The 19874-nt window shown below is 33.6% G+C and overlaps 3 protein-coding genes and 1 long non-coding RNA gene across 5 annotated transcripts; 2 read left to right on the top strand and 2 right to left on the bottom strand.

The window, feature by feature from the left end:
* Window positions 1-364: 364 nt before the first annotated feature.
* RpL30 (ribosomal protein L30) lies at window positions 365-1983 on the bottom strand. Its single transcript, XM_089714638.1, has 4 exons — window positions 1873-1983; window positions 1733-1776; window positions 1359-1504; window positions 365-557 (listed from the first exon to the last, which is right to left on the bottom strand). The coding sequence occupies exons 2-4, from the start codon at window positions 1751-1753 to the stop codon at window positions 383-385; spliced, it is 342 nt and encodes a 113-aa protein (XP_089570764.1). The 5' UTR covers window positions 1754-1776; window positions 1873-1983; the 3' UTR covers window positions 365-382.
* A 1083-nt stretch (window positions 1984-3066) lies between these two features.
* On the top strand, window positions 3067-12203 carry Hacd1 (3-hydroxyacyl-CoA dehydratase 1). Of its 2 annotated transcripts, none has more exons than XM_089714636.1 (4): window positions 3067-3577; window positions 4868-4985; window positions 10267-10511; window positions 11459-12203. In XM_089714636.1, exons 1-4 carry the CDS (start codon window positions 3483-3485, stop codon window positions 11712-11714), a joined length of 714 nt encoding a protein of 237 aa, XP_089570762.1. In that variant the 5' UTR covers window positions 3067-3482; the 3' UTR covers window positions 11715-12203. The 2 variants fall into 2 exon arrangements, with proteins under 2 accessions (XP_089570762.1, XP_089570763.1); XM_089714637.1 differs by having other exon boundaries at window positions 3071-3577; window positions 10282-10511.
* LOC149489858 (uncharacterized) lies at window positions 5754-6625 on the bottom strand. The gene is made up of 2 exons (XR_016318352.1): window positions 6593-6625; window positions 5754-6543 (listed from the first exon to the last, which is right to left on the bottom strand). It is a non-coding gene; the product is annotated as an uncharacterized LOC149489858 (long non-coding RNA).
* Window positions 12204-12950: 747 nt separating the features above from the next.
* Window positions 12951-16770, top strand: LOC149489856 (uncharacterized). Its single transcript, XM_089714621.1, has 5 exons — window positions 12951-13151; window positions 14751-14937; window positions 15014-15166; window positions 15645-15796; window positions 16518-16770. The coding sequence occupies exons 1-5, from the start codon at window positions 13069-13071 to the stop codon at window positions 16714-16716; spliced, it is 774 nt and encodes a 257-aa protein (XP_089570747.1). The 5' UTR covers window positions 12951-13068; the 3' UTR covers window positions 16717-16770.
* Window positions 16771-19874: the final 3104 nt, after the last annotated feature.

The raw sequence follows: 19874 nt of genomic DNA, 5'->3' as shown, positions 1-19874 counted from the left end.
GAAAGCACAAGCTATAACTTAATGGTTAAATGGCATGGTCCTTATCACCTTGATTCGAGAGTTGCCTACAGAAGACTGTTAGATTTGTTCGGGATATAAATATGTAAGACTGATATCGGTTATATGCGCAGTGCGCACCTCCATCGAATAAACAGTTAAGTCGTGTGGAATTCAAGAGGAGTACACAACTCGACTAAATAGTTCAGTCGATACGAAAATTGTATGTATGCGCAAGCCACGAGATACAATTTTTAATGATATTGAGCCACTTAATATTTAATTGTAACATTTACTTCTAGTTGGCTGTAGCACAAACTTTACATATTATTAACTTTGTGTAGGAGAAGGCAAATAAAAACAAATATTAATTTAAACTTATTTATTAAACGGTTGCCTCAGGCAATGTGGTGATGATGTCAGAATCACCAGGGTCTGTGATGGCGAGTGTGCACACGCGGTAGTACTTTCCGCAAGCTGTGCCCAGCTCAATGTTGTTTCCACTGTAGTGGTGGACTCCGGTCTTGGCCAACAGAGCGTAGTACTCAATCTCTGATTTCCTGAAAAAATAAATTGAGTTTAAAAATGTTTACTCCTATTTTTACTACTACTAGGTACTCTTATTGTTTCATTGAGAATATTTTTCAATGCTACACATTGACAGTGTATAAAAATACAATAATTGTTTGATTAAATTGACTTGTTTTGATACGAAATTTAAAAAAAATGTGCTTATCCCATATATTTTTCACAAAATAGAAAATTTCAGTTTTCAGACAAACAAATGAATCAGTGAATAAGTGTAAATAAATGAGATAAAATAGTAAACCGATCATAGTATGCATAAGAAAGATAACGTATCAATTAATATGCTTTAAGCACTGTCCGCGTCACGTAAAAAGAACGCTGGATGAAAGTGATGGGGTGTGTTTTGGCATGTATCGAGTTTAGCACAAAAGTTATTTGCTGCTTATTTTATTTTTGAAGTAGGCTCTCGAGTCGTGGCTTCGCAACTACATATTTCTTATACCACCTCACCAAATAGACCAATAAATCGCCAATGAGATCAGATTAACCATCTGCATTCTTTTTACATGACGCGTGTAATATACACAATACATACATTAAATTTATGTCTACCTTTAAGTTTTAAGCCTTACCTCTCTAGAAAAGCACATGGATCACTCCAAAGACTACTCCATAGGGTTCCCAGTTTAATCAACTTAACATTTTTACTTTCAAAGAATTTAGTAAACCAATTGATAAGAATAAAGGGGAAACCATACTTCTTAGTCCGGAGACTCCATATGCTTTCCTTTAATTAAAGCAATTTGGGGAACTCTACTTCTCAGTAGTCTCACCTTAAGGGAGGAGCATTCTTGGCAATGATGACTAGTTTAGCCTTGCCCTGTCGCAATGTCTTCAGTGTCTGTTTGTAACCCAAGCAGTATTTGCCAGATTTCATTACTAGCGCCAGCCTTGAGTTGATAGACTCAATGGTCTTTTTCTGAAATAAAGAAACAAGTGTAAAAATGGCAGAATAGGACCATGGAAAAAAAATAACCTCTTAGCAGTAAACTGTCGGCTACAATCTCAACCTCCCATATTAAAAAAATAAGCGAGCCTATCGAGTAGCCATTAATCTGGGACCACATTTTAAGGAGATTATCCACAGAATTGTATAAATAACCATGCCAAGGGTCCGGACAAAAGTGTGACACGTGCTCATACTCACTTGTTTCTTAGCCGCGACCATTTTGATGGTTCGTTTGAATCACACTGTAAAATGAAAACAAAGTATTAAAACAAATCTACAATTAAATAAAGTTCGACCGAATCTTAATGCGTATAATAAATTTTAACCATCAAACCTACCCGATCGACACGAAGCGTAAACGAAAAAGAAGTATAGATTCTGTGTTGCCAGTAATTTACGGCAGTCACTGCCAAGTGCCAAATATGTTCTGTGGGCACTGGGCAGTGGGCTATATAGTCTATGGCAGTGGCTAGTTTGCCAGTATTACCTCGAGTATTACAGTATTAGCTGTTTATTAAAAACAGTATATTTTAATGTAAATATCTTAAACAAAAATAACAACATAAACATAAAATTACTATGATTATTTTGTTTATTTATTACATTATATTACTGTTACTTCTGCTCGACTATTGGGACGATTACACCTAATGAGTACAGTGGCGAGTCAGTAAATAAGCTCTCGGCCGAGAGAGTTGCCGAACCGAGTGGGTGTTTACACGTATTTACACTAGTGGCGAGTCAGTTCAGTTTTGATCACGACGCGGACGTCTGCAATGGATCGAAAAAAAAAAGAATTTAAACGGGTTTTAAATCGGTTGTTACCAGATATTATTAACGAATTGTGGGATTTATTAGAAGAGGAAGCATTAGGCTTGTCTCTGCTTTTGTAATCGGGTGACGAAAAATTCCTTAAACATTCATGTATTTTATAAAACTGTATAAATTTTAATGTCGTTTCCAAGCTCCATTTGTTATTAGCGGCCATTTTGATTGAGATTTCGATCAATAATTGTTTGAAAAAATACAATGACGAAACGAACGAGTGGCGAGTGGCCGAGTGACAAGCGACGAGTGCGTGTTTATACGTGCCGGGCGGGATAGCGAGTCGCTGCGGGGGCAGCAGAATGAAGCGGGTTGGTGGGTACTAGACCTAGTAAACAAATTGGAATTCTAGTGACTCTCTCGCCGCTCTTCTCAGCCGAGTACTCAGCCGAGCACTCGGCCGAGGACACTGACTCACCACTGTCAGTACTCGTTAGGTGTAATCGCCCTATATGTTTTGATTCTGTTAAATCATTGATCACAGTGGTCCACGAGGAACTTTTCAGTATAAAATATAATTTAATGAGATGTAATATTTAAATAATTTATTGCACTCCGTATTTTTATTTTTTAAATCATAATTTTCAAATGAAAATTGACACGAACGCACTTAGCGAACGCACCAAAGATTGCACACTCTACGCGGTTTTGACGTATGTCAACCATGTGTCAACCTATCACACATGATGACATGACATAATACATATTTTTTTTAGGTTAATTTAAATTTTAAATAATAATTATTAATTAATATTTAATAGGTACACTGCCTAAAACACTCATTAGTACGTATGTAGGAATTTATTAGGTTTATATCATGACTATAAGAAGGATGGAAATATATTCATTTAAAAATTAATTCATTACATTACGAGACACGCTTGGTCGCTACTCGCGTCTCGCTAGTTGCTAGTTACTTGACCATTGATAGGAACAAGATAGAAATAACCAGTAAATATAAAGTTACTAGCTGTGAATTGTGATGAGTGATGACGCAGACGTGATACGGTGAAACTGCACATTACGTACACGTAGCGTATGCCGTTTATTGAGAATATAGCTTTCTTTATTGCTAGATTTACGATTTAAATATATGATATAGTTTGTCGACTTTATATTAAATATGTCGTCCAAAACTGTAAAGAAGCCAAAAAACACAGAATTATCAGCTGTTGGAAAACTGTATCTTATCGCCTATAACAGTGTGCAAACTTTAGGGTGAGTAATTTTTTTAAAGAACCTATAATAATTGAGGTATTTATTTTAACATTATTATGTAGCATGTACTCTAATTTGAGTAACTAAATGAAAAATTGAACGTCATGAATTTAATAAATTATCATAATTAAATCACTGGAATGATAAGATTATTCATCTATTGATATCATGAACATAACAAGTGATTAAATATAGTAGAATTATGTAAATAAAAATTTCCCTATGATTTAAAACTTTGATATTATGTTCAATTGTAAACATGTTATATTTCTTTTTAATCCACTGGGCCCACTAGGGTGTATTTGGCCAACCGCATAGGGAATATTTATGTATTATGCTTTCCTTAAAAAATTCAAAAGAATCATAATTTTTCTAAATTTTGTTCTATAACATTTTAATATTCTATTCAAATACCTATGTTCAGTGTTTACAAGAAGTCGGTTAAAATGGTGTAAAATTTGTTTTTAATTATTTTTAATTAATAATAAAATATGCAACTTAAAAATAATAATAAATCAAAAAGAACTCTATAGATAAATATACATTTTACCTGTTTAATAAATTCTCACAGTAAGATGTAATATGTGATATACTTGCTTGATTTATAAATAAAATAAATTGTATACTTATCTAATTAATATGCCGTTAACCGCTCCAACCTTTGTATGACCTTGTTGTTATTACTTAGTTTTAATCATTACATATATACATGCTGTAAACCAAAAAGGCTTAAGTTTTTTAAACATTTTTTTGTACTATGGTCGTCAAAACATGTTTTTTTAGAATATAAAAAAGTAGATAATGTTGTTAACAAATTGCTTTTATTAATTAGTGCTTATACCATGTAATGTGTTTGATATATATGTATTTTTCTTTTAATTTTACAGAAAGCAATAAACAAGTATGACAATATACTTAATCTTTTTTTTTAAAGATATTGAAGGAAAATTTACAAAGTTATCCATTTTATTTATTTTATTTATCACACTTTACTATGCTACTAGGGGCCGATTTTTCAATGCTTGGATAAATCTTATTCGTCGAATAATGTATAAAACTACCATATTAAAAACATATTCTAATTGCGATTGACATTTTAATATTATCGTGTAATACTTTATTGGACGGATAAGTTTTATCTAAGCATTGAAACATCGGCCCTAAGTATACTAAATGTAAAATATGTATATTTATATTATTACTTAAAACTAAAACTTATACTTAGCTAGACTAGCACACATTTTATCTGTATCTAGTATCTACTGTGGTTAATATTTTCTGTTGTTACAGATGGTCATACATGTTATGGCAAACACTTGTCCACTTCCTGAACCGTGGAACCTTGGACACTTTTTGGGAAGAAATTAAATGGACAGTGTACATATTTCAAAATGCTGCAGTATTAGAAGTATGGACTTTATTTAATAATCCTATTATGTTATTTAATAATTAGCCTATTTTTTGACTGCGGAGAAAATCAATAAGGGCCTAAGAATAAGTTTACCAGACTTATCCACTCGGTGGTGTAGCATGCCTTAAGGTGGTCCCATATAAAAATTTATAGGGGGCTATAAGGTTTGACATCTGCAAATATTCTCATTGACATTATTTCTGGACGTAGATTATGATATACCCATTTTAGAGCCTTAGAGGGCCTCCTTATAATTGACATGGCTGATCCACTTTGTTAGATTTATTTATCATATACTTGACAGTATAATATGACATATTTTTTTCAAAAAGTATACATTTCTTAATAATTATTATGTGAACATGCAGTGTGCGTTACCCAGGCAAAATGTTTTGCTTTAGAGAGATGAGACTTAAACAAATAATTAGTGTATCATGAGGAGCAATTTGTTTACTAATAGCAAAATTTGTTTGAATTGTAGTTTTTAAGTTATTTAAGAAAAACAAATTTTGCTGGAGTAACGTTTGAAACGTTACCCAGGCAAAATCGTCTTTCAAAAATTAGTTTCAGCACGGAACCAAATACATGAATAGATAGCTTTTGTTGCGTAGTAAATGTTTATAAATAGCAAAATTTGTGTGTGGTATAGTTCTTTAGTTATTTAAGATTTTGCTGCGGTAACGTTTTGGGATTTCCCAGATCTCGAAAACGGCTCAACGCAGAAGTTTGAAAAAAATACCAATAAAAGACCTCAATTTGTTTAAATTTGTTTAATCATTAGTTTTTGATTTGGTTGACGTAAACCAATGTAATTAAATGGTTTCAAAAATCAGAAGAAACGGGTTTGCAAGTAAACCAATACACTTATAACCAAATAAACAGCTGTAAAAAATACCCGTGGTTCGACGCTTGTTTACATCAGAAATATTAGATTTCATACTTTACACATTAAGAAGATAAAAACAAATTTGATTTATTTTAGACTGGTCGTACTTTAGCGATCAAATACGCAGTTCCCATAACATTAAGAAACATGGCATACTTTAAACAAATTAAAATGATTCCTGAAAATTCCTTCCTGTTAATTGCAGCTTTGAATTACGGCTCTAATGAAAGTTATCTCAAAAACAAGATTATGTCAGCAATTCTCTAATGAGCCGACCAAATTGAAAAGGTCACATAAAAGCGACCGCACCATACATAAGCGCAACCATCTGAAATGAACAGGATAATATAGATGTTTTGTTAGTACAGTTGAATACAAAAGTTTTCTGGTCAGGTTAGTTAAAATAATAAAATGGTTAAGATTCATTATTTTTATTTAAAAAATCAGTCTCATACAAATTATATGTATTGCTTTGCCTTAGCATCAACATTTTTGAGTTTTGTTACGTGTTACTTAGAGTGAATATTTTAACATTACATGTGACTGCCACAGGTGGATAACCCGTGAACCAATCATTGTCAAAGCGTCGTAACCTTCTTTTAACTTAATGTTGAAATATCCACTCTAAGTAACACGACATAAAGCTCATATTTCAATACCACAGTGTGACTTGAGTCTTGTGGTATCAAAATAAAACATTTGGTTTAACAGAAACAACAAATTAAGTACTAAAAATATAGCTACATGTATATATGTTAGCGCGTTTAATTTAAAGATAAAATTACATATTAAAAGTAAATCAATTGACGAACTTAATTAATTATTTTAATAACAATCAAATGGATAAAAGTATTAATAATCATTTAATTATCAAATAATAATAATATTACATGTCATATTCAAAATAACGATCAAAACAACACAAATAACACCTGCGCTGACTCACACAGTCACGCCACTCGAATAGTCGTCCTATAAATAACGGTCGTCTGCAGTTGCGAGTCATTCTTGTACCGACTTTCGTCGGGTGAAGATGTCTAAGAAATATTATATCAGTATTTAAATACGTAATACAACAACGCTTTAACATCAGAAGTAGAAGATGAACCAGCCCTTCCTCGGAATCCTGGCAGGCTGGCACAAATTCTTCCATCATACTACGTGACAGTGTGCAACTGTCACTGTCACCATCATGACAGTATACCACTGTGGACTTCAATCTACGAAAAATTGGATTGAATTGACTTCAAGTAATCAAGGATGAAGGAACTCGCACAATGTGTGTTTTCTTGTGCGTTGTATGAAGTAAATGTTTGTGGTGTGGAATATTGTAACGGTAATGTAGTTCATCAATATTATAATGTGATGTGCAATCCGGGCGGTTGTCCAGGATATTTGAGCCTTTAATCATTGTGGTAAGCGAACGACGTGCTTATGTCACAAACTCACAAATAATAAGTTTTTGATCCCATGGAATTTGGATCCAATGTGGTGCCTTCGATGGCGCCCAGTGTAAGCTATTGTGGTGGTAAATTATTATGTTTCTGTATTTTGACGATTGAAAAACGCTTCTAAGCGAAGTCCAGTTGAATAAATCAATATTTGGTTTGAGTTCATCATGTTGATGTGATGGTGTTCTATAAGGTCAGTGTGGCCGAGCGGTTATGTTTATGTTATAATACATTGTGTTTTGACATCACGAGATAAATTACCGTACTCATTTCAAATGAACGTACGAGAACGTTTTGTGTTATTGTTTTACTATGGCCAAGCCGGATATAACTTGTGTTTTAACTTTTAATTATGTTCCAGGACTTATGGTTATCACTTGAGAGTTGAGATACAGATGAGATACAGAAGTCGCTGTTCGCAGCTGGAAAAACTCGTTGAGCTATCGAATCCTATGTAAATCACAATAATACTCGACAATGATTGCTATGAAGCGAAAAGTACAAGCAATTGCTAGACTACTATTGTGTCCTATGTACTTACGTGTAAGAATAGTACCAAAGCCAAATTTAGATGACCGTGTTAGCGGTAATGGAAACTAATTATGATAATCGACTGCCACTTGTCTGTACGGGTCTTCTGTGACTTAGTCTGACAACTGGGCAGATAATAATACAATCGAATGCCACTTGTCTGTACGGGTCTTCTGTGACTTAGTCTGACAACTGGGCAGATAATAATACAATTGAATGCCACTTGTCTGTACGGGTCTTCTGTGACTTAGTCTTACAACTGGGCAAATAATATAATCAGATGCCACTTGTCTGTTCGGGTCTTCTGTGACTTAGGCTGGCAACTGGGCAGATAATAATAGAATCGAATGCCACTTGTCTGTACGGGTTTTCTGTGACTTAGTCTTACAACTGGGCGGAAAATAATAATAACCTGATAGATACTTTTCAGTTTGGATCCAGACAGTGCACAAATAATTTGAATATTATGTACTTAAAACAAGTCTGAATGTCACCAGCTGAAGTGAATTTATACCATTGATATTTTGAGTTTTGAATTACCGCTCAGAGCACGAGCTTTTTTCAGAATGGCCGTGTTAGCGCGTTTAATTTAAAGATAAAATTACATATTAAAAGTAAATCAATTGACGAACTTAATTAATTATTTTAATAACAATCAAATGGATAAAAGTATTAATAATCATTTAATTATCAAATAATAATAATATTACATGTCATATTCAAAATAACGATCAAAACAACACAAATAACACCTGCGCTGACTCACACAGTCACGCCACTCGAATAGTCGTCCTATAAATAACGGTCGTCTGCAGTTGCGAGTCATTCTTGTACCGACTTTCGTCGGGTGAAGATGTCTAAGAAATATTATATCAGTATTTAAATACGTAATACAACAACGCTTTAACATATATGTTTGTATTGTTTTAAATCACACTATAAATTATACACTATGATATTACACTTTTATTAACTAGTAAAAATTGTGTAATATGGTACTGCACTTAAAAAATCGGCTTCACGAATAACGTTTTTCTGCTTAACTGTACAAAACATCGGTTACCAAGCTGCTAATTTGCGAAGATTACCCGTACGTACGGTGCAGTCGCTTTTACGTGACCTTTTCAATTTGGTCGGCTTATTAGAGAATTGCTGACATATTCTTGTTTTTGAGATAACTTTCATTAGAGCCGTAATTCAAGGCTGAAATTAACAGGAAAGAATTTTCATGAATCATTTTAATTTGTTTAAAGTATGCCATGTTTCTTAATGTTATGGGAACTGCGTATTCGATCGCTAAAGTACGACCAGTCTAAAATAAATCAAATTTGTTTTTATCTTCTTAACGTGTAAAGTATGAAATCTAAAATGTCTGCTGTAAACAAGCGTCGAACCACGGGTATTTTTTACAGCTGTTTATTTGGTTATAAGTGTATTGGTTTACATGTAAACCCGCTTCTTCTGATTTTTGAAACCATTTAATTACATTGGTTTACGTCAACCAAATCAAAAACTAATGATTAAACAAATTTAAACAAATTAAGGTCTTTTATTGGTATTTTTTTCAAACTTCTGCGTTGAGCCGTTTTCGAGATCTGGGAAATCCCAAAACGTTACCGCAGCAAAATCTTAAATAACTAAAGAACTATACCACACACAAATTTTGCTATTTATAAACATTTACTACTCAACAAAAGCTATCTATTCATGTATTTGGTTCCGTGCTGAAACTAATTTTTGAAAGACGATTTTGCCTGGGTAACGTTTCAAACGTTACTCCAGCAAAATTTGTTTTTCTTAAATAACTTAAAAACTACAATTCAAACAAATTTTGCTATTAGTAAACAAATTGCTCCTCATGATACACTAATTATTTGTTTAAGTCTCATCTCTCTAAAGCAAAACATTTTGCCTGGGTAACGCACACGAACATGCACAGATATTATAAAAAAAAATGTATGCTAGCCTGCCACACAGAATGTAAATTGAAGCATAGCATGCCCAAGTCAGTCCTGACTTGGGCATTGTATCTGTATGTTTATAACAATTAGTGTGGGTCATAGGAAGGTTAATCAAATGCATGAATAAATTGCAATTCCTTCCAAAATATTTCCATTTTTTGTGGAGTCATTATATAGATAATTAAATTCAGTACTTAATATGTAGTAAGTAGTATGGATGCAAAGTTCATGTTTGATGATAACTATGTAAACTTCCTTATTGCTACGCTCATAACTGCATTACCTATATGATAGTATTGCATAATTAGTACTTATTTTGAAGCACTTAGTGATAATTAAAAATGGCACTTTTCATAACTCCTCAACATAACATACAAGAAGATGGGTCCTTCAAACTACTACTATAAAGTTTCAAGTTATATTTAAATTAAACCCAGACGATAGTAAAGTTTTTTTTTTTTCAGATCCTCCATGCAGCCGTAGGCTTGGTACCGTCAGGGGTATTTTTGGTTCTCATGCAAGTGTTCTCAAGGGTTTTCCTGGTGTGTGGTGGATTTATGATAGCACATGGACCCACGGTTAGCCCTGGACTCCCAGTATGCGTCTTTGCTTGGTCCATCACCGAAATAATCAGATACTCATACTATGCATTGAATATTATGAAAGTGGTGCCTGAAAATCTACTGTTTTTAAGGTGAGCTATGGAACTAAGTTTGGAATTTAATTACTCCACAATCACGACAGTATAAAACAAAGTCGCTTTAAAATACGCATCAGATTTTGATAGGTTTTTTAATAGATAATGGTTAAAAGAGGAAGGTTTTAGAATACATATATAACTTATTAGGTTTTTGACAAAGCGGATGAAGCCAGGCACATCAAGCCAGGAAATCTAATATAATATATTTCATAGTTAAGGTTTTTGAGACAATGGATTAGTAAAAACTCATTATATACCTAATAGTAATTTATAAATATACTACATAATATTATGTACTACTAAAAATACGATACAAAATAAAATTTATTGGCTGAAATTACCTATAGCGTAATAATGAGATGTCTACGTCCGCAAAGATTAGAAAATAATATAATGCTCAAATTACTAAAATAGATAATATCTCGTTATCGGACGGAGCCGCGAACAAAAGGTATACAATTAAATAAAAATATCTTGCACAAAACGAAACGACATTTATTTTCGTTATCGATGTAATTAAGGCGTCAGCCAGTTACCAGTTACCACACCTGCATAGAAGGTCAGCTTGTGGTGTCGAAGTTCATTTACTTACATTTTATTTTCAGGTTTATATAAATATATTAAATCAGTGCAAAACCTTCGATTATCATTAAGTAGGTCGTAACATAAAAAAAATTTTAAGCATAAAAACATTGAGGTATTATTACTACGTATAGAGAGAACACCACGAACAATATCGGGGCGCGCGTGGGGCGGCTAGTACACTTTGTATATATTCTGCCTCTTATTACTTATAAATTAAAACAAAAAAAAATTGGTTTGAGACAATTGACTCTAACTCGTGATACAATTAATAGTGTAGTAGCGAAGTCCTCTCTAGTACGTAGTAAATAGTTGTAATGAAGTAGTAGAATGTATAAAAATTATTTTTTTTTCCACAGGTACTCAACCTTCCTGTTTCTCTATCCAATTGGTATAACAGGAGAGTTGCTATGCTGGTATCACACGCTTGACGAAGTCGTAGAGAAGCAAATCTTTACCATCTCTATGCCTAACACATGGAACTTTATATTCAACTATTATTACTTCCTGGTTATTTACATGCTGTCCTATATTCCGTTATTCCCTGTTCTTTTCGGACACATGTTGAAACAAAGGAAAAAGATGCTGTCTGGTGAACCCAAAAAATCGAAATAGTACTGTTATATTCAGTGAATTAGAGTATAATTTAACGGGTAGTCGGGTTTTATTTATTATTATTATGAATTTTCTATTTAAAAATGCTTAATACAATGCGAATCTCTAAAGTATAATTTTCTTTAGACGGGCTTACTATGCTTATCATATTGATAAGTAGGCAATAGGAAGTTAATTCACCTGTTTTGAGTTTCGTATAAATAAGAAATTTATAGAAGCAATGCTGTTATTAGTTTTATATTTTTCTAGAAGATAAGTGGGTAATGTGTCTATTTAACTTTTGTTTTTGCACAATTTTGATATTAATTAATGTTGACTAAGATTCATTATGTTTAAAAATCGCAATGATATCTGTTCGTACTGTATCTGTATATAAATTTATATTCCCATTTTGTAAATAACAACTGTTATGATTATTATTTATTACTATATTATGCTGAGGACATTTGAATGGGCTATGGTGAAATAAATTATTTTTATGACATATCATGTGTGCATTTCATTTATAAGTATCCTAAATTTTTACCATTCCCTTTCTATTTTAATTTTTAATTAACAATAAATACATATTACTATGTAACATATTACATAAATGGTATAATTAATCATTATAACTAGCTGCTCCGCGCGGTTTCACCCCCGTGACTCCACCCCTGTTGGTCGTAGCGTGATGATATTTAGCCTATAACCTTCCTCGATATATGGGCTATCTAACACCAAAAGAATTTTTCAAATCGGACCAGTAGTTCCCGAGATTAGCGCGTTCAAACAAACAAACTCTTCAGCTTTATAATATTAGTATAGATTACGAATTAAAATGTATGTACGATCATAATATTATGCGGAATCTTATGGCGCCTTATGGCCAGCAATATACGTTACATACGAACTTTACGTGGGATAAGTACCTAATATCATAGAGCTAACACGTTAAGAGTAATACAGCCCCAAAAGCTCTGAAAATATCGAATAAAGAACGAAGTAAAAAAAAAATTATCTTTTGTGTTTTATCAAATCTGTTGTTTTTATTATTTAATTACAAAACGACTCGAGGTATCATTATTAAGGTAATAGGTACCTATTTCACATAATTCTCTTATCAAACGATTGAAGGATATTTGACTATCTAGTTCATCAATTGTTTGTGTTTAAGATAAACGTTTTAATTAATGATAATTTTTATATACAAATCAAATAATTACGATTTTTATCGTCAATTAATAATCAGCCCTGTTTTGAATTGGCACCAGTGGTAACTGATAAAGTGTAAGATTTATCATTAATCAAGGGCTCGTATAAAGCAATCTATTATTGAAAAATAAGTTAATTCATTATTCAAGTGTACGTTGAAAGCATGAAGGGTACGAAGACAACAGCGTTGCTTTTGGCGGTGCTGCTTATTGCCGCCGAAGGCAATGTTGCCAAATATAATCCTGTGTGAGTACAATGTTCGATAGCATTATGTATTCTAGATATACACTTTGTAATTTATATAAAGAAGAGTAGAATTTAGAACAATATTGCCAAAAATATTGTTTAAACGTCATACTAATTAATATTGAAGCTAAACAAAATCATGTAGGTAGTTGGTGTATTTAGATTTTTGGAATAAATTAATTTAATTCATTATTTATTTTGCATTTTAGGTATTTAGGTAGTTAGATACCTAGTGCACACTAAAAGTTTTGCGTTTCTGGCCACCCATAAATGTTTGAATTTCGAGTGTTATATTTTTTTAACATATGAAGTCTCATAAGTTGAGGAAAAAAAAATTTGGGGGGAAGCGCTTGTCAATTTTTTTTTATCTCAAGTTGAAGTTCGTTGTCCGTAGCAAAAACGGAACTAACACGAAATAATTTTAGGGCGATGATTTTTAATGATTTTAAAAGTTCGCTTTCTCCGAAAGCTTGCACTCCTCACCTTCAAAATACTTTTGGGAGGGAAGCACCTCATTTGAGCACTGTAAGGCATTGATATGCTGAATTTCATCGCGGCCGTGTTTCTCTCCATGATGAAATTCCTGAAGGTCGACCCTCAACTGCGATCGCGGAGGAAAATATGGTTACCGTCAGACGACTAATTTAAGAAAATTACCATATCACTTATTAGGAGATTCCAGGACATTTGGGGATTGGTATGAGACAAATTCAGAAAATTTTACATGAACATTTCAAAGTTAGGAAGCTTGGTTGTCGGTGGATTGCTCCCAAACTCACTCCAGAACAAAAACGACATCGAGTAGATTGGTGTTCAGAAATGCTATTTAAGTACAATTACGGACATTCTAATGCCGTGTATAATATCGTGACAGGATATGAAATATGAATATATGGTTATATTCCAGAAAGTAAACACCAATATTCTTTGTGGGTGTTTGAAAGTGACAGCAACCCAACCAAATTGAGGCAGGCGAGAAGGGTTTGGCAAACAAATGATTGCATTATTTTTCTCTAAGACGAATCCTGTCTGCACTATCCCACTTGAGTAACAAAAGACTGTTAATGCCGAGTGGTACACCACTATTTGTTTGCCCAATGTCTTAGAAAAAATAAGAGAATAGCGACCCAGAAGTCGCATCTTGCTGCACCATGACAGTGCTTCGGCGCACACCGCGAACAAAACAAAGTCATTTTTGGCTTCTGAAAATATAGAGCACGTGACTCGTGCCGCACGCAGTACTAACCTAGCACTTTGCGATTTCTTCCTTTTCCCAAAAATCTATGATTCAATGAGTGGTTCGACATTTACGAGGCCAGAAGAGGCCGTGGTTGCTTTGAAACAGCACGCAGAAAACATACCCTCGGACCAATGGTCCTCATGTTTCCAGTAATGGTTTAAACGGATGAAAAAGTGTTTTAAATGTAACGGAGAATACTTTAAAAAGTAGTAAATATAATATTAGACAAATAAATTGTTTTATTTATTAGTTACGCAAAACTTTCAGTGTGGCCCACGTAGTAGCTAGATATTTTTTATTCTCGATTCGAATATTATTTTGTTTAATGCAAAATCAATAAGTACCTATTTTTATTATAGAGCAAAGTTGTATTTTGATGATATTTCACCATCTCTTGGAAAGGACATAAGTCCAAAATGGAATCTGGGACAAACGGCAACAGTCAATGATTATGTGGACAATACCATCTCTATGCTTGTACCTTTCATGCAAGAAAATGGCTTGGATCCCATGTTTCTACCCGATATTGTTGAAGGTTTTGAAGTGGTAAGTTATTATTTTAGTGTGAAAATAAGTTTTTAAGGAATATCTTCACTTTAAAAAGTTTATTTTAACATTTTAGCGTCTCTTGCTCATCACATATAGCGCATGGTTGAAGCTTCAAAATGGAAGTATGACTGGTCTCGTTAATGTCTCTCGATTTGAAGATCAGCTTGTAAATTACTTTGCTAAGATGTTGCGTGTTAAGGTCCAGCTTCAATTCAGCGATCTTGAGGTACGTGCAACAGAAAGACTGAGTATCAGTTTGTACTTTGGTACTACATTATTTGCTCTGTTTGGTACTTATTTAGAAGTGGCGCTCGCACGGGCTTTGTTTAAAGTAACCTCAGGACAAAAAAAAATAGAGAGGGATAATAGAGTAGGTATTTTAGTTTTATAAAAACAACTATTAGCCATTGAAATTCCTGTTAAAATTGGTCCAGATGTTTCAAAGATAAGCTGGATTTGTTCCGGTACAGACAGTAGGTAAATTTTTGTGTTCGTTAGAGCATTATGACGCATTTGCATATATTATATAATATGTACATTTTATATAAAGTTGTTATTATGAAGTTACAACAAATCACGGTAATTAATTTTGTTTGTGCACACGTCACCACTCGCTTTAGACACCTTTAGCTCTACCATGGCTCTACCTCATCTACCTAGTTACGGTAAGAAATCTATGCCTATAATTGATGCCTTTTTTTCAGTTCAATTATGATTACCTTGTGAAGGTCATGAACATTGGTCCCACGGGACGAATTGTTGGTTCATTGGATCGCTTCAGAATAGTTGCCGATATCTTAATAGATTTCAATAATGATGAAATTCATTTACAACAGTTCTCGCTAACGGATGTCGGGTAAGTCAATATTTTCAACGAGTTAGGTAAGGTCGAGGGCAGACTGCTGAATACATTTCCATACATATAGCACAAGTCCATTTAATTATGCTAAGTATACACGATGATGAAGCTAAAACCACTTGGTCAAAACGGGCTGGATTTTATGGAAAATATTTATATGTTCTTAACTAAAACGAACGATATACCTACCTATACTGTCTATGAATCGAATTAGTAATAACATCTCCATATAATGCCTTAGAGCATTAAGTTGATTTAATTCTCTAAGTTATATAATAATAAGCAGTTAATTCCAACTTCATTATGAAAATGAAGCGATATTGTATTGATACGATTAAGAGATTTGAAACGGACCTAATAGATAATTATCAACCTCCTAATTTACTATAGATAAAAATATATAAATAATAATGAATAGGAATATAGTTAATCTATACTTAATATTATAAAGCTGAAGAATTTATTTGTTTGTTTGTTTGAACGCGCTAATCTCGGGAACTACTAGTCCGATTTGAAAAATTCTTTCGGTGTTAGATAGCTCATTTATCGAGGAAGGTTAGGCTATACATATATCATCACGCTACGACCAACAGGACTCAGGAGTGGAGCCACGGGGATGAAACCGCGTGGAGCATAGGTTCAGTCTACAGGGCGAAATCCTTATAATCTTTACAGATTTATAACTTATTTTTATAATTAATACATATTAATATTACAGACGCCTACGAGTAGCACTACGTGGAAATGTTCTCACTGATTGGCTTGTCAACCCAGTTATTAGAGTCTTCACGACTCTCTTCAATGGTATCATCATGTGGACCGTTGAGCTAACAATACGTAATGTGGCTCAATCTGCAATCACAGAAATCAATTCTGCTATTCGCGAAGTTATCAACCAGATCGAGTCTTACAATTAGATGTAAAATGTGTTAACCAATTACATTCTATTATTAAAAAACTAATATCAGTAATGTCGTTTACTTTTAATACCTACTTATATTTACCCATTTCGGTGAGTTTAAAAAAAGATGATCTATTACTACCTACAATCTTAACTTCGTTTTTTATTTTTTATTTTTATGTACTTACCTAACTAAGTACCTATACCTGCTATGCGATTCAACTGAATGAGATCGATTCAGCGCCATCTAATGTCGTAGCTGTTAATTCAACAAATTAATAATCCAAGTAATTAAAGAATACTAATATTATGTATGCTTATTATATATATGCGTAAGAGTCAGGAAAAACAAAAAAAAAGACGGTTACTGAAATGCAAAAAGAATTTCTAAGTAACTAACTACTTAAGTACCTAAAAGGCCATTTACAAACTTATTTTCCTTTCCTAGTCAAATCGCATATACCTACCTAACCCAATCCCACAGCCTAAACCCATTTTATTTTAAAGGCTGGTATCTTCCTACTAATCCTACTAATATTATAAATGCGAAAGTTTGTGAGGATGTGTGTGTGTGTTTGTTACTCTTTCACGCAAATACTACTAAACCGATTACAATGGAATTTAGCACACATAATATACAGTGGACGTCTTAAAAGGCTGGAACGGAACGGAACGGAATATTAAATATAGAGGGTAACTTGGATTAACACATAGAATAGGTTTTATCTCGGAAGTCCTGCGGGAACGGGAACTATGCGGGTTTTCATTTGAAAACGCAGGCGGAAATCTAGTTATTTATATTATCACATACCTGTTATGGCACAAGTTATACTCAATGCTTTACGTTACTCAATAAGAGTATGTAAGCCTTACACTATTGCAAGACAAGACAAAAGCATAATCCTTACACAGCCTTACATCGTAAGGCGATTATGCGTTCCACATTGCCTACTTTGTCTTAACTTATGAATCAAAGCCAAATTCTGTCCAGCAATGCTGTACTTCGTCCCTCAAAAAACTTTAAATAAAAAGTAAACATAGCATAAAACAAAAAAAATAAAAATTGAAACATACCTACTGTTACGGCGTAAGGCGTTAGTATATAAAAAATAAAAATACATATTATAATCTCGCCCGTCTTAATTCTGCAAGTACTTACATATTATTTAAAACAAAATAATGATTGTTCATTCAAAGGGGTTTGGGTACTTTTGTACGGGCTAGTGGCGTCCGTCGGCCTTTCGCGGCCAGTGATGATGCTTGTATATTTTAAAAGATTATTGCTCTTATTACACTACACTAGCGGTCCGCCCCGGCTTCGCCCGTGGTACATATTTCGCAATAAAAGGTAGCCTATGTTCTTTCTCAGGGTCTAAAGAATATCTGTGCCAAATTTCATCAAAATCGGTCCAGTAGTTTATGCGTGAAAACCATACATACATACACACAAACCTTTCCTCTTTATAATATTAGTATAGATATTGCGTATACATATAAGTATTCATATAAGTACATCATTTTGATTAGAATTCTTAAATAAATAAAGGAGAAACCTAAAAAAAATCAGAAAAATCTTATAATAAATCATCTAGATTCTAGGTAAGTAAATGAATAATACAAAACCAAACCAACAAAATATTTCTATTCCTAATACATATCGAAATTTATGTCCGTAATAACTTTTGATGACAATTTATTGTTCTTTTAAAATATCTAAGTTTCATCCACTGGTCGCGAAAGTTTATCACGACGCCAACTTTATCCAAACCCCTTTCCAACTATTAAAATTCCGCGTGGAATACCTGTGGGAATACCGCTTGCTTTACCCCATAGAGGATTATTGTATAGCTGAATTTACCCAGAGGCGAATAAATTATTAACTCTAACTTAAAAAGAATCTCAAGAAGTGAGGAAGAAAAGACGAGTTTCACACTTGACTGTGATACCTACATTATGAAAAAGTAACAGAGTCGTTTCTTATGCCTTTTTTGTTCTTCATAAATCATAATATTATAGCGATGGTTCAAGCTTCTCAATAGTGCCAATCTCATGGATCTACAACGACGCTATTTACGCCTTGCGTCGTTGTAGGACTGAGCAATATGCGCGAATTTTATTTAGTGCTGACCACTCACCACAGTGCTGACATACGGTCACACATACCGTCCGCGGTCCGTACTTTGTCCTGCAAGATATATTCGCGCAGAAATAGTCAGCACTCAGCACCTATAGTAATCCTAATTTATAATTCTAATTTAATTATATTGATAAATAACACGGTGCATTTATTTCCATAATATGATACCATAACATGAACAACAACATAAAACTGCCCCTTTTCGAACTGCCATGTACACAAGCATGTACATCATCATCATCATCATCATCATTAACAGCCCATGTTTGTCCACTGCTGGACATAGGCCTCAGCACAGTCATGGCACGCCATTGAGCCCGGTCATTCGCTCGTTGTCGCCAGTTTTGCCCCGCAACGCTGCGGATGTCGTCACTCCACCTTGTAGCATGTACCTACATGATACAAATTAATATGTTATCTTTGAAATCATAGACAATCTGTCATTGGAATTGGTAATAATCTAAGGGCGTATTCAGAAAGAAAGCTTGAAACTTATAAGCGCTTATCGGCGCTTGTCATGTTCATATATTTTCCTGCGCGGGTTACCAGCACTGACAGGAAAATATATGAACATGACAAGCGCCGATAAGCCTTAGATCATTAAGTAATGGATAACACACGCAGGCGTTTCCCCTTTTGCCGAGGTATAAGATTATTCGAATCGAAAAATCTTATGCTTTCATAAAAACTACTTGCGTAATCGATTACGAACACTCTGCGTATTCGTAAAACATCGAAAGGACGTCTGCGAGTGCTCCGCTAAAAATGCCGTTTTGCACTGTCAAGTCTTGCAGAAGCAATTCAAACATGTCGAATATTAAAAAAGATGGAATAACCTTTCATTTGTGTATATTTTTTTATTTTTTTAACGTACATTTCTAATTAAATGCAATTTCTAATAATCGTCGATGTATCGTTTAGCGATATGATCAAGACAAATAATCGAGTCATGTGTGTACTCGATCATTGATGCGGCCTCACGAGACTATCATGGAAAGAAAATATACAAATTTAATCTTTATGAACTAAGAGATAAA

Source organism: Colias philodice, chromosome 3, assembly GCF_061535455.1.
Source record: "Colias philodice isolate Cphi_HAF_F1 chromosome 3, ilColPhil1 Martin Lab GWU primary, whole genome shotgun sequence".
Taxonomy (NCBI): domain Eukaryota; kingdom Metazoa; phylum Arthropoda; class Insecta; order Lepidoptera; family Pieridae; genus Colias; species Colias philodice.
Note: the sequence above shows the minus strand (reverse complement) of the source record. Positions and strands in the feature narration are given on the sequence as shown.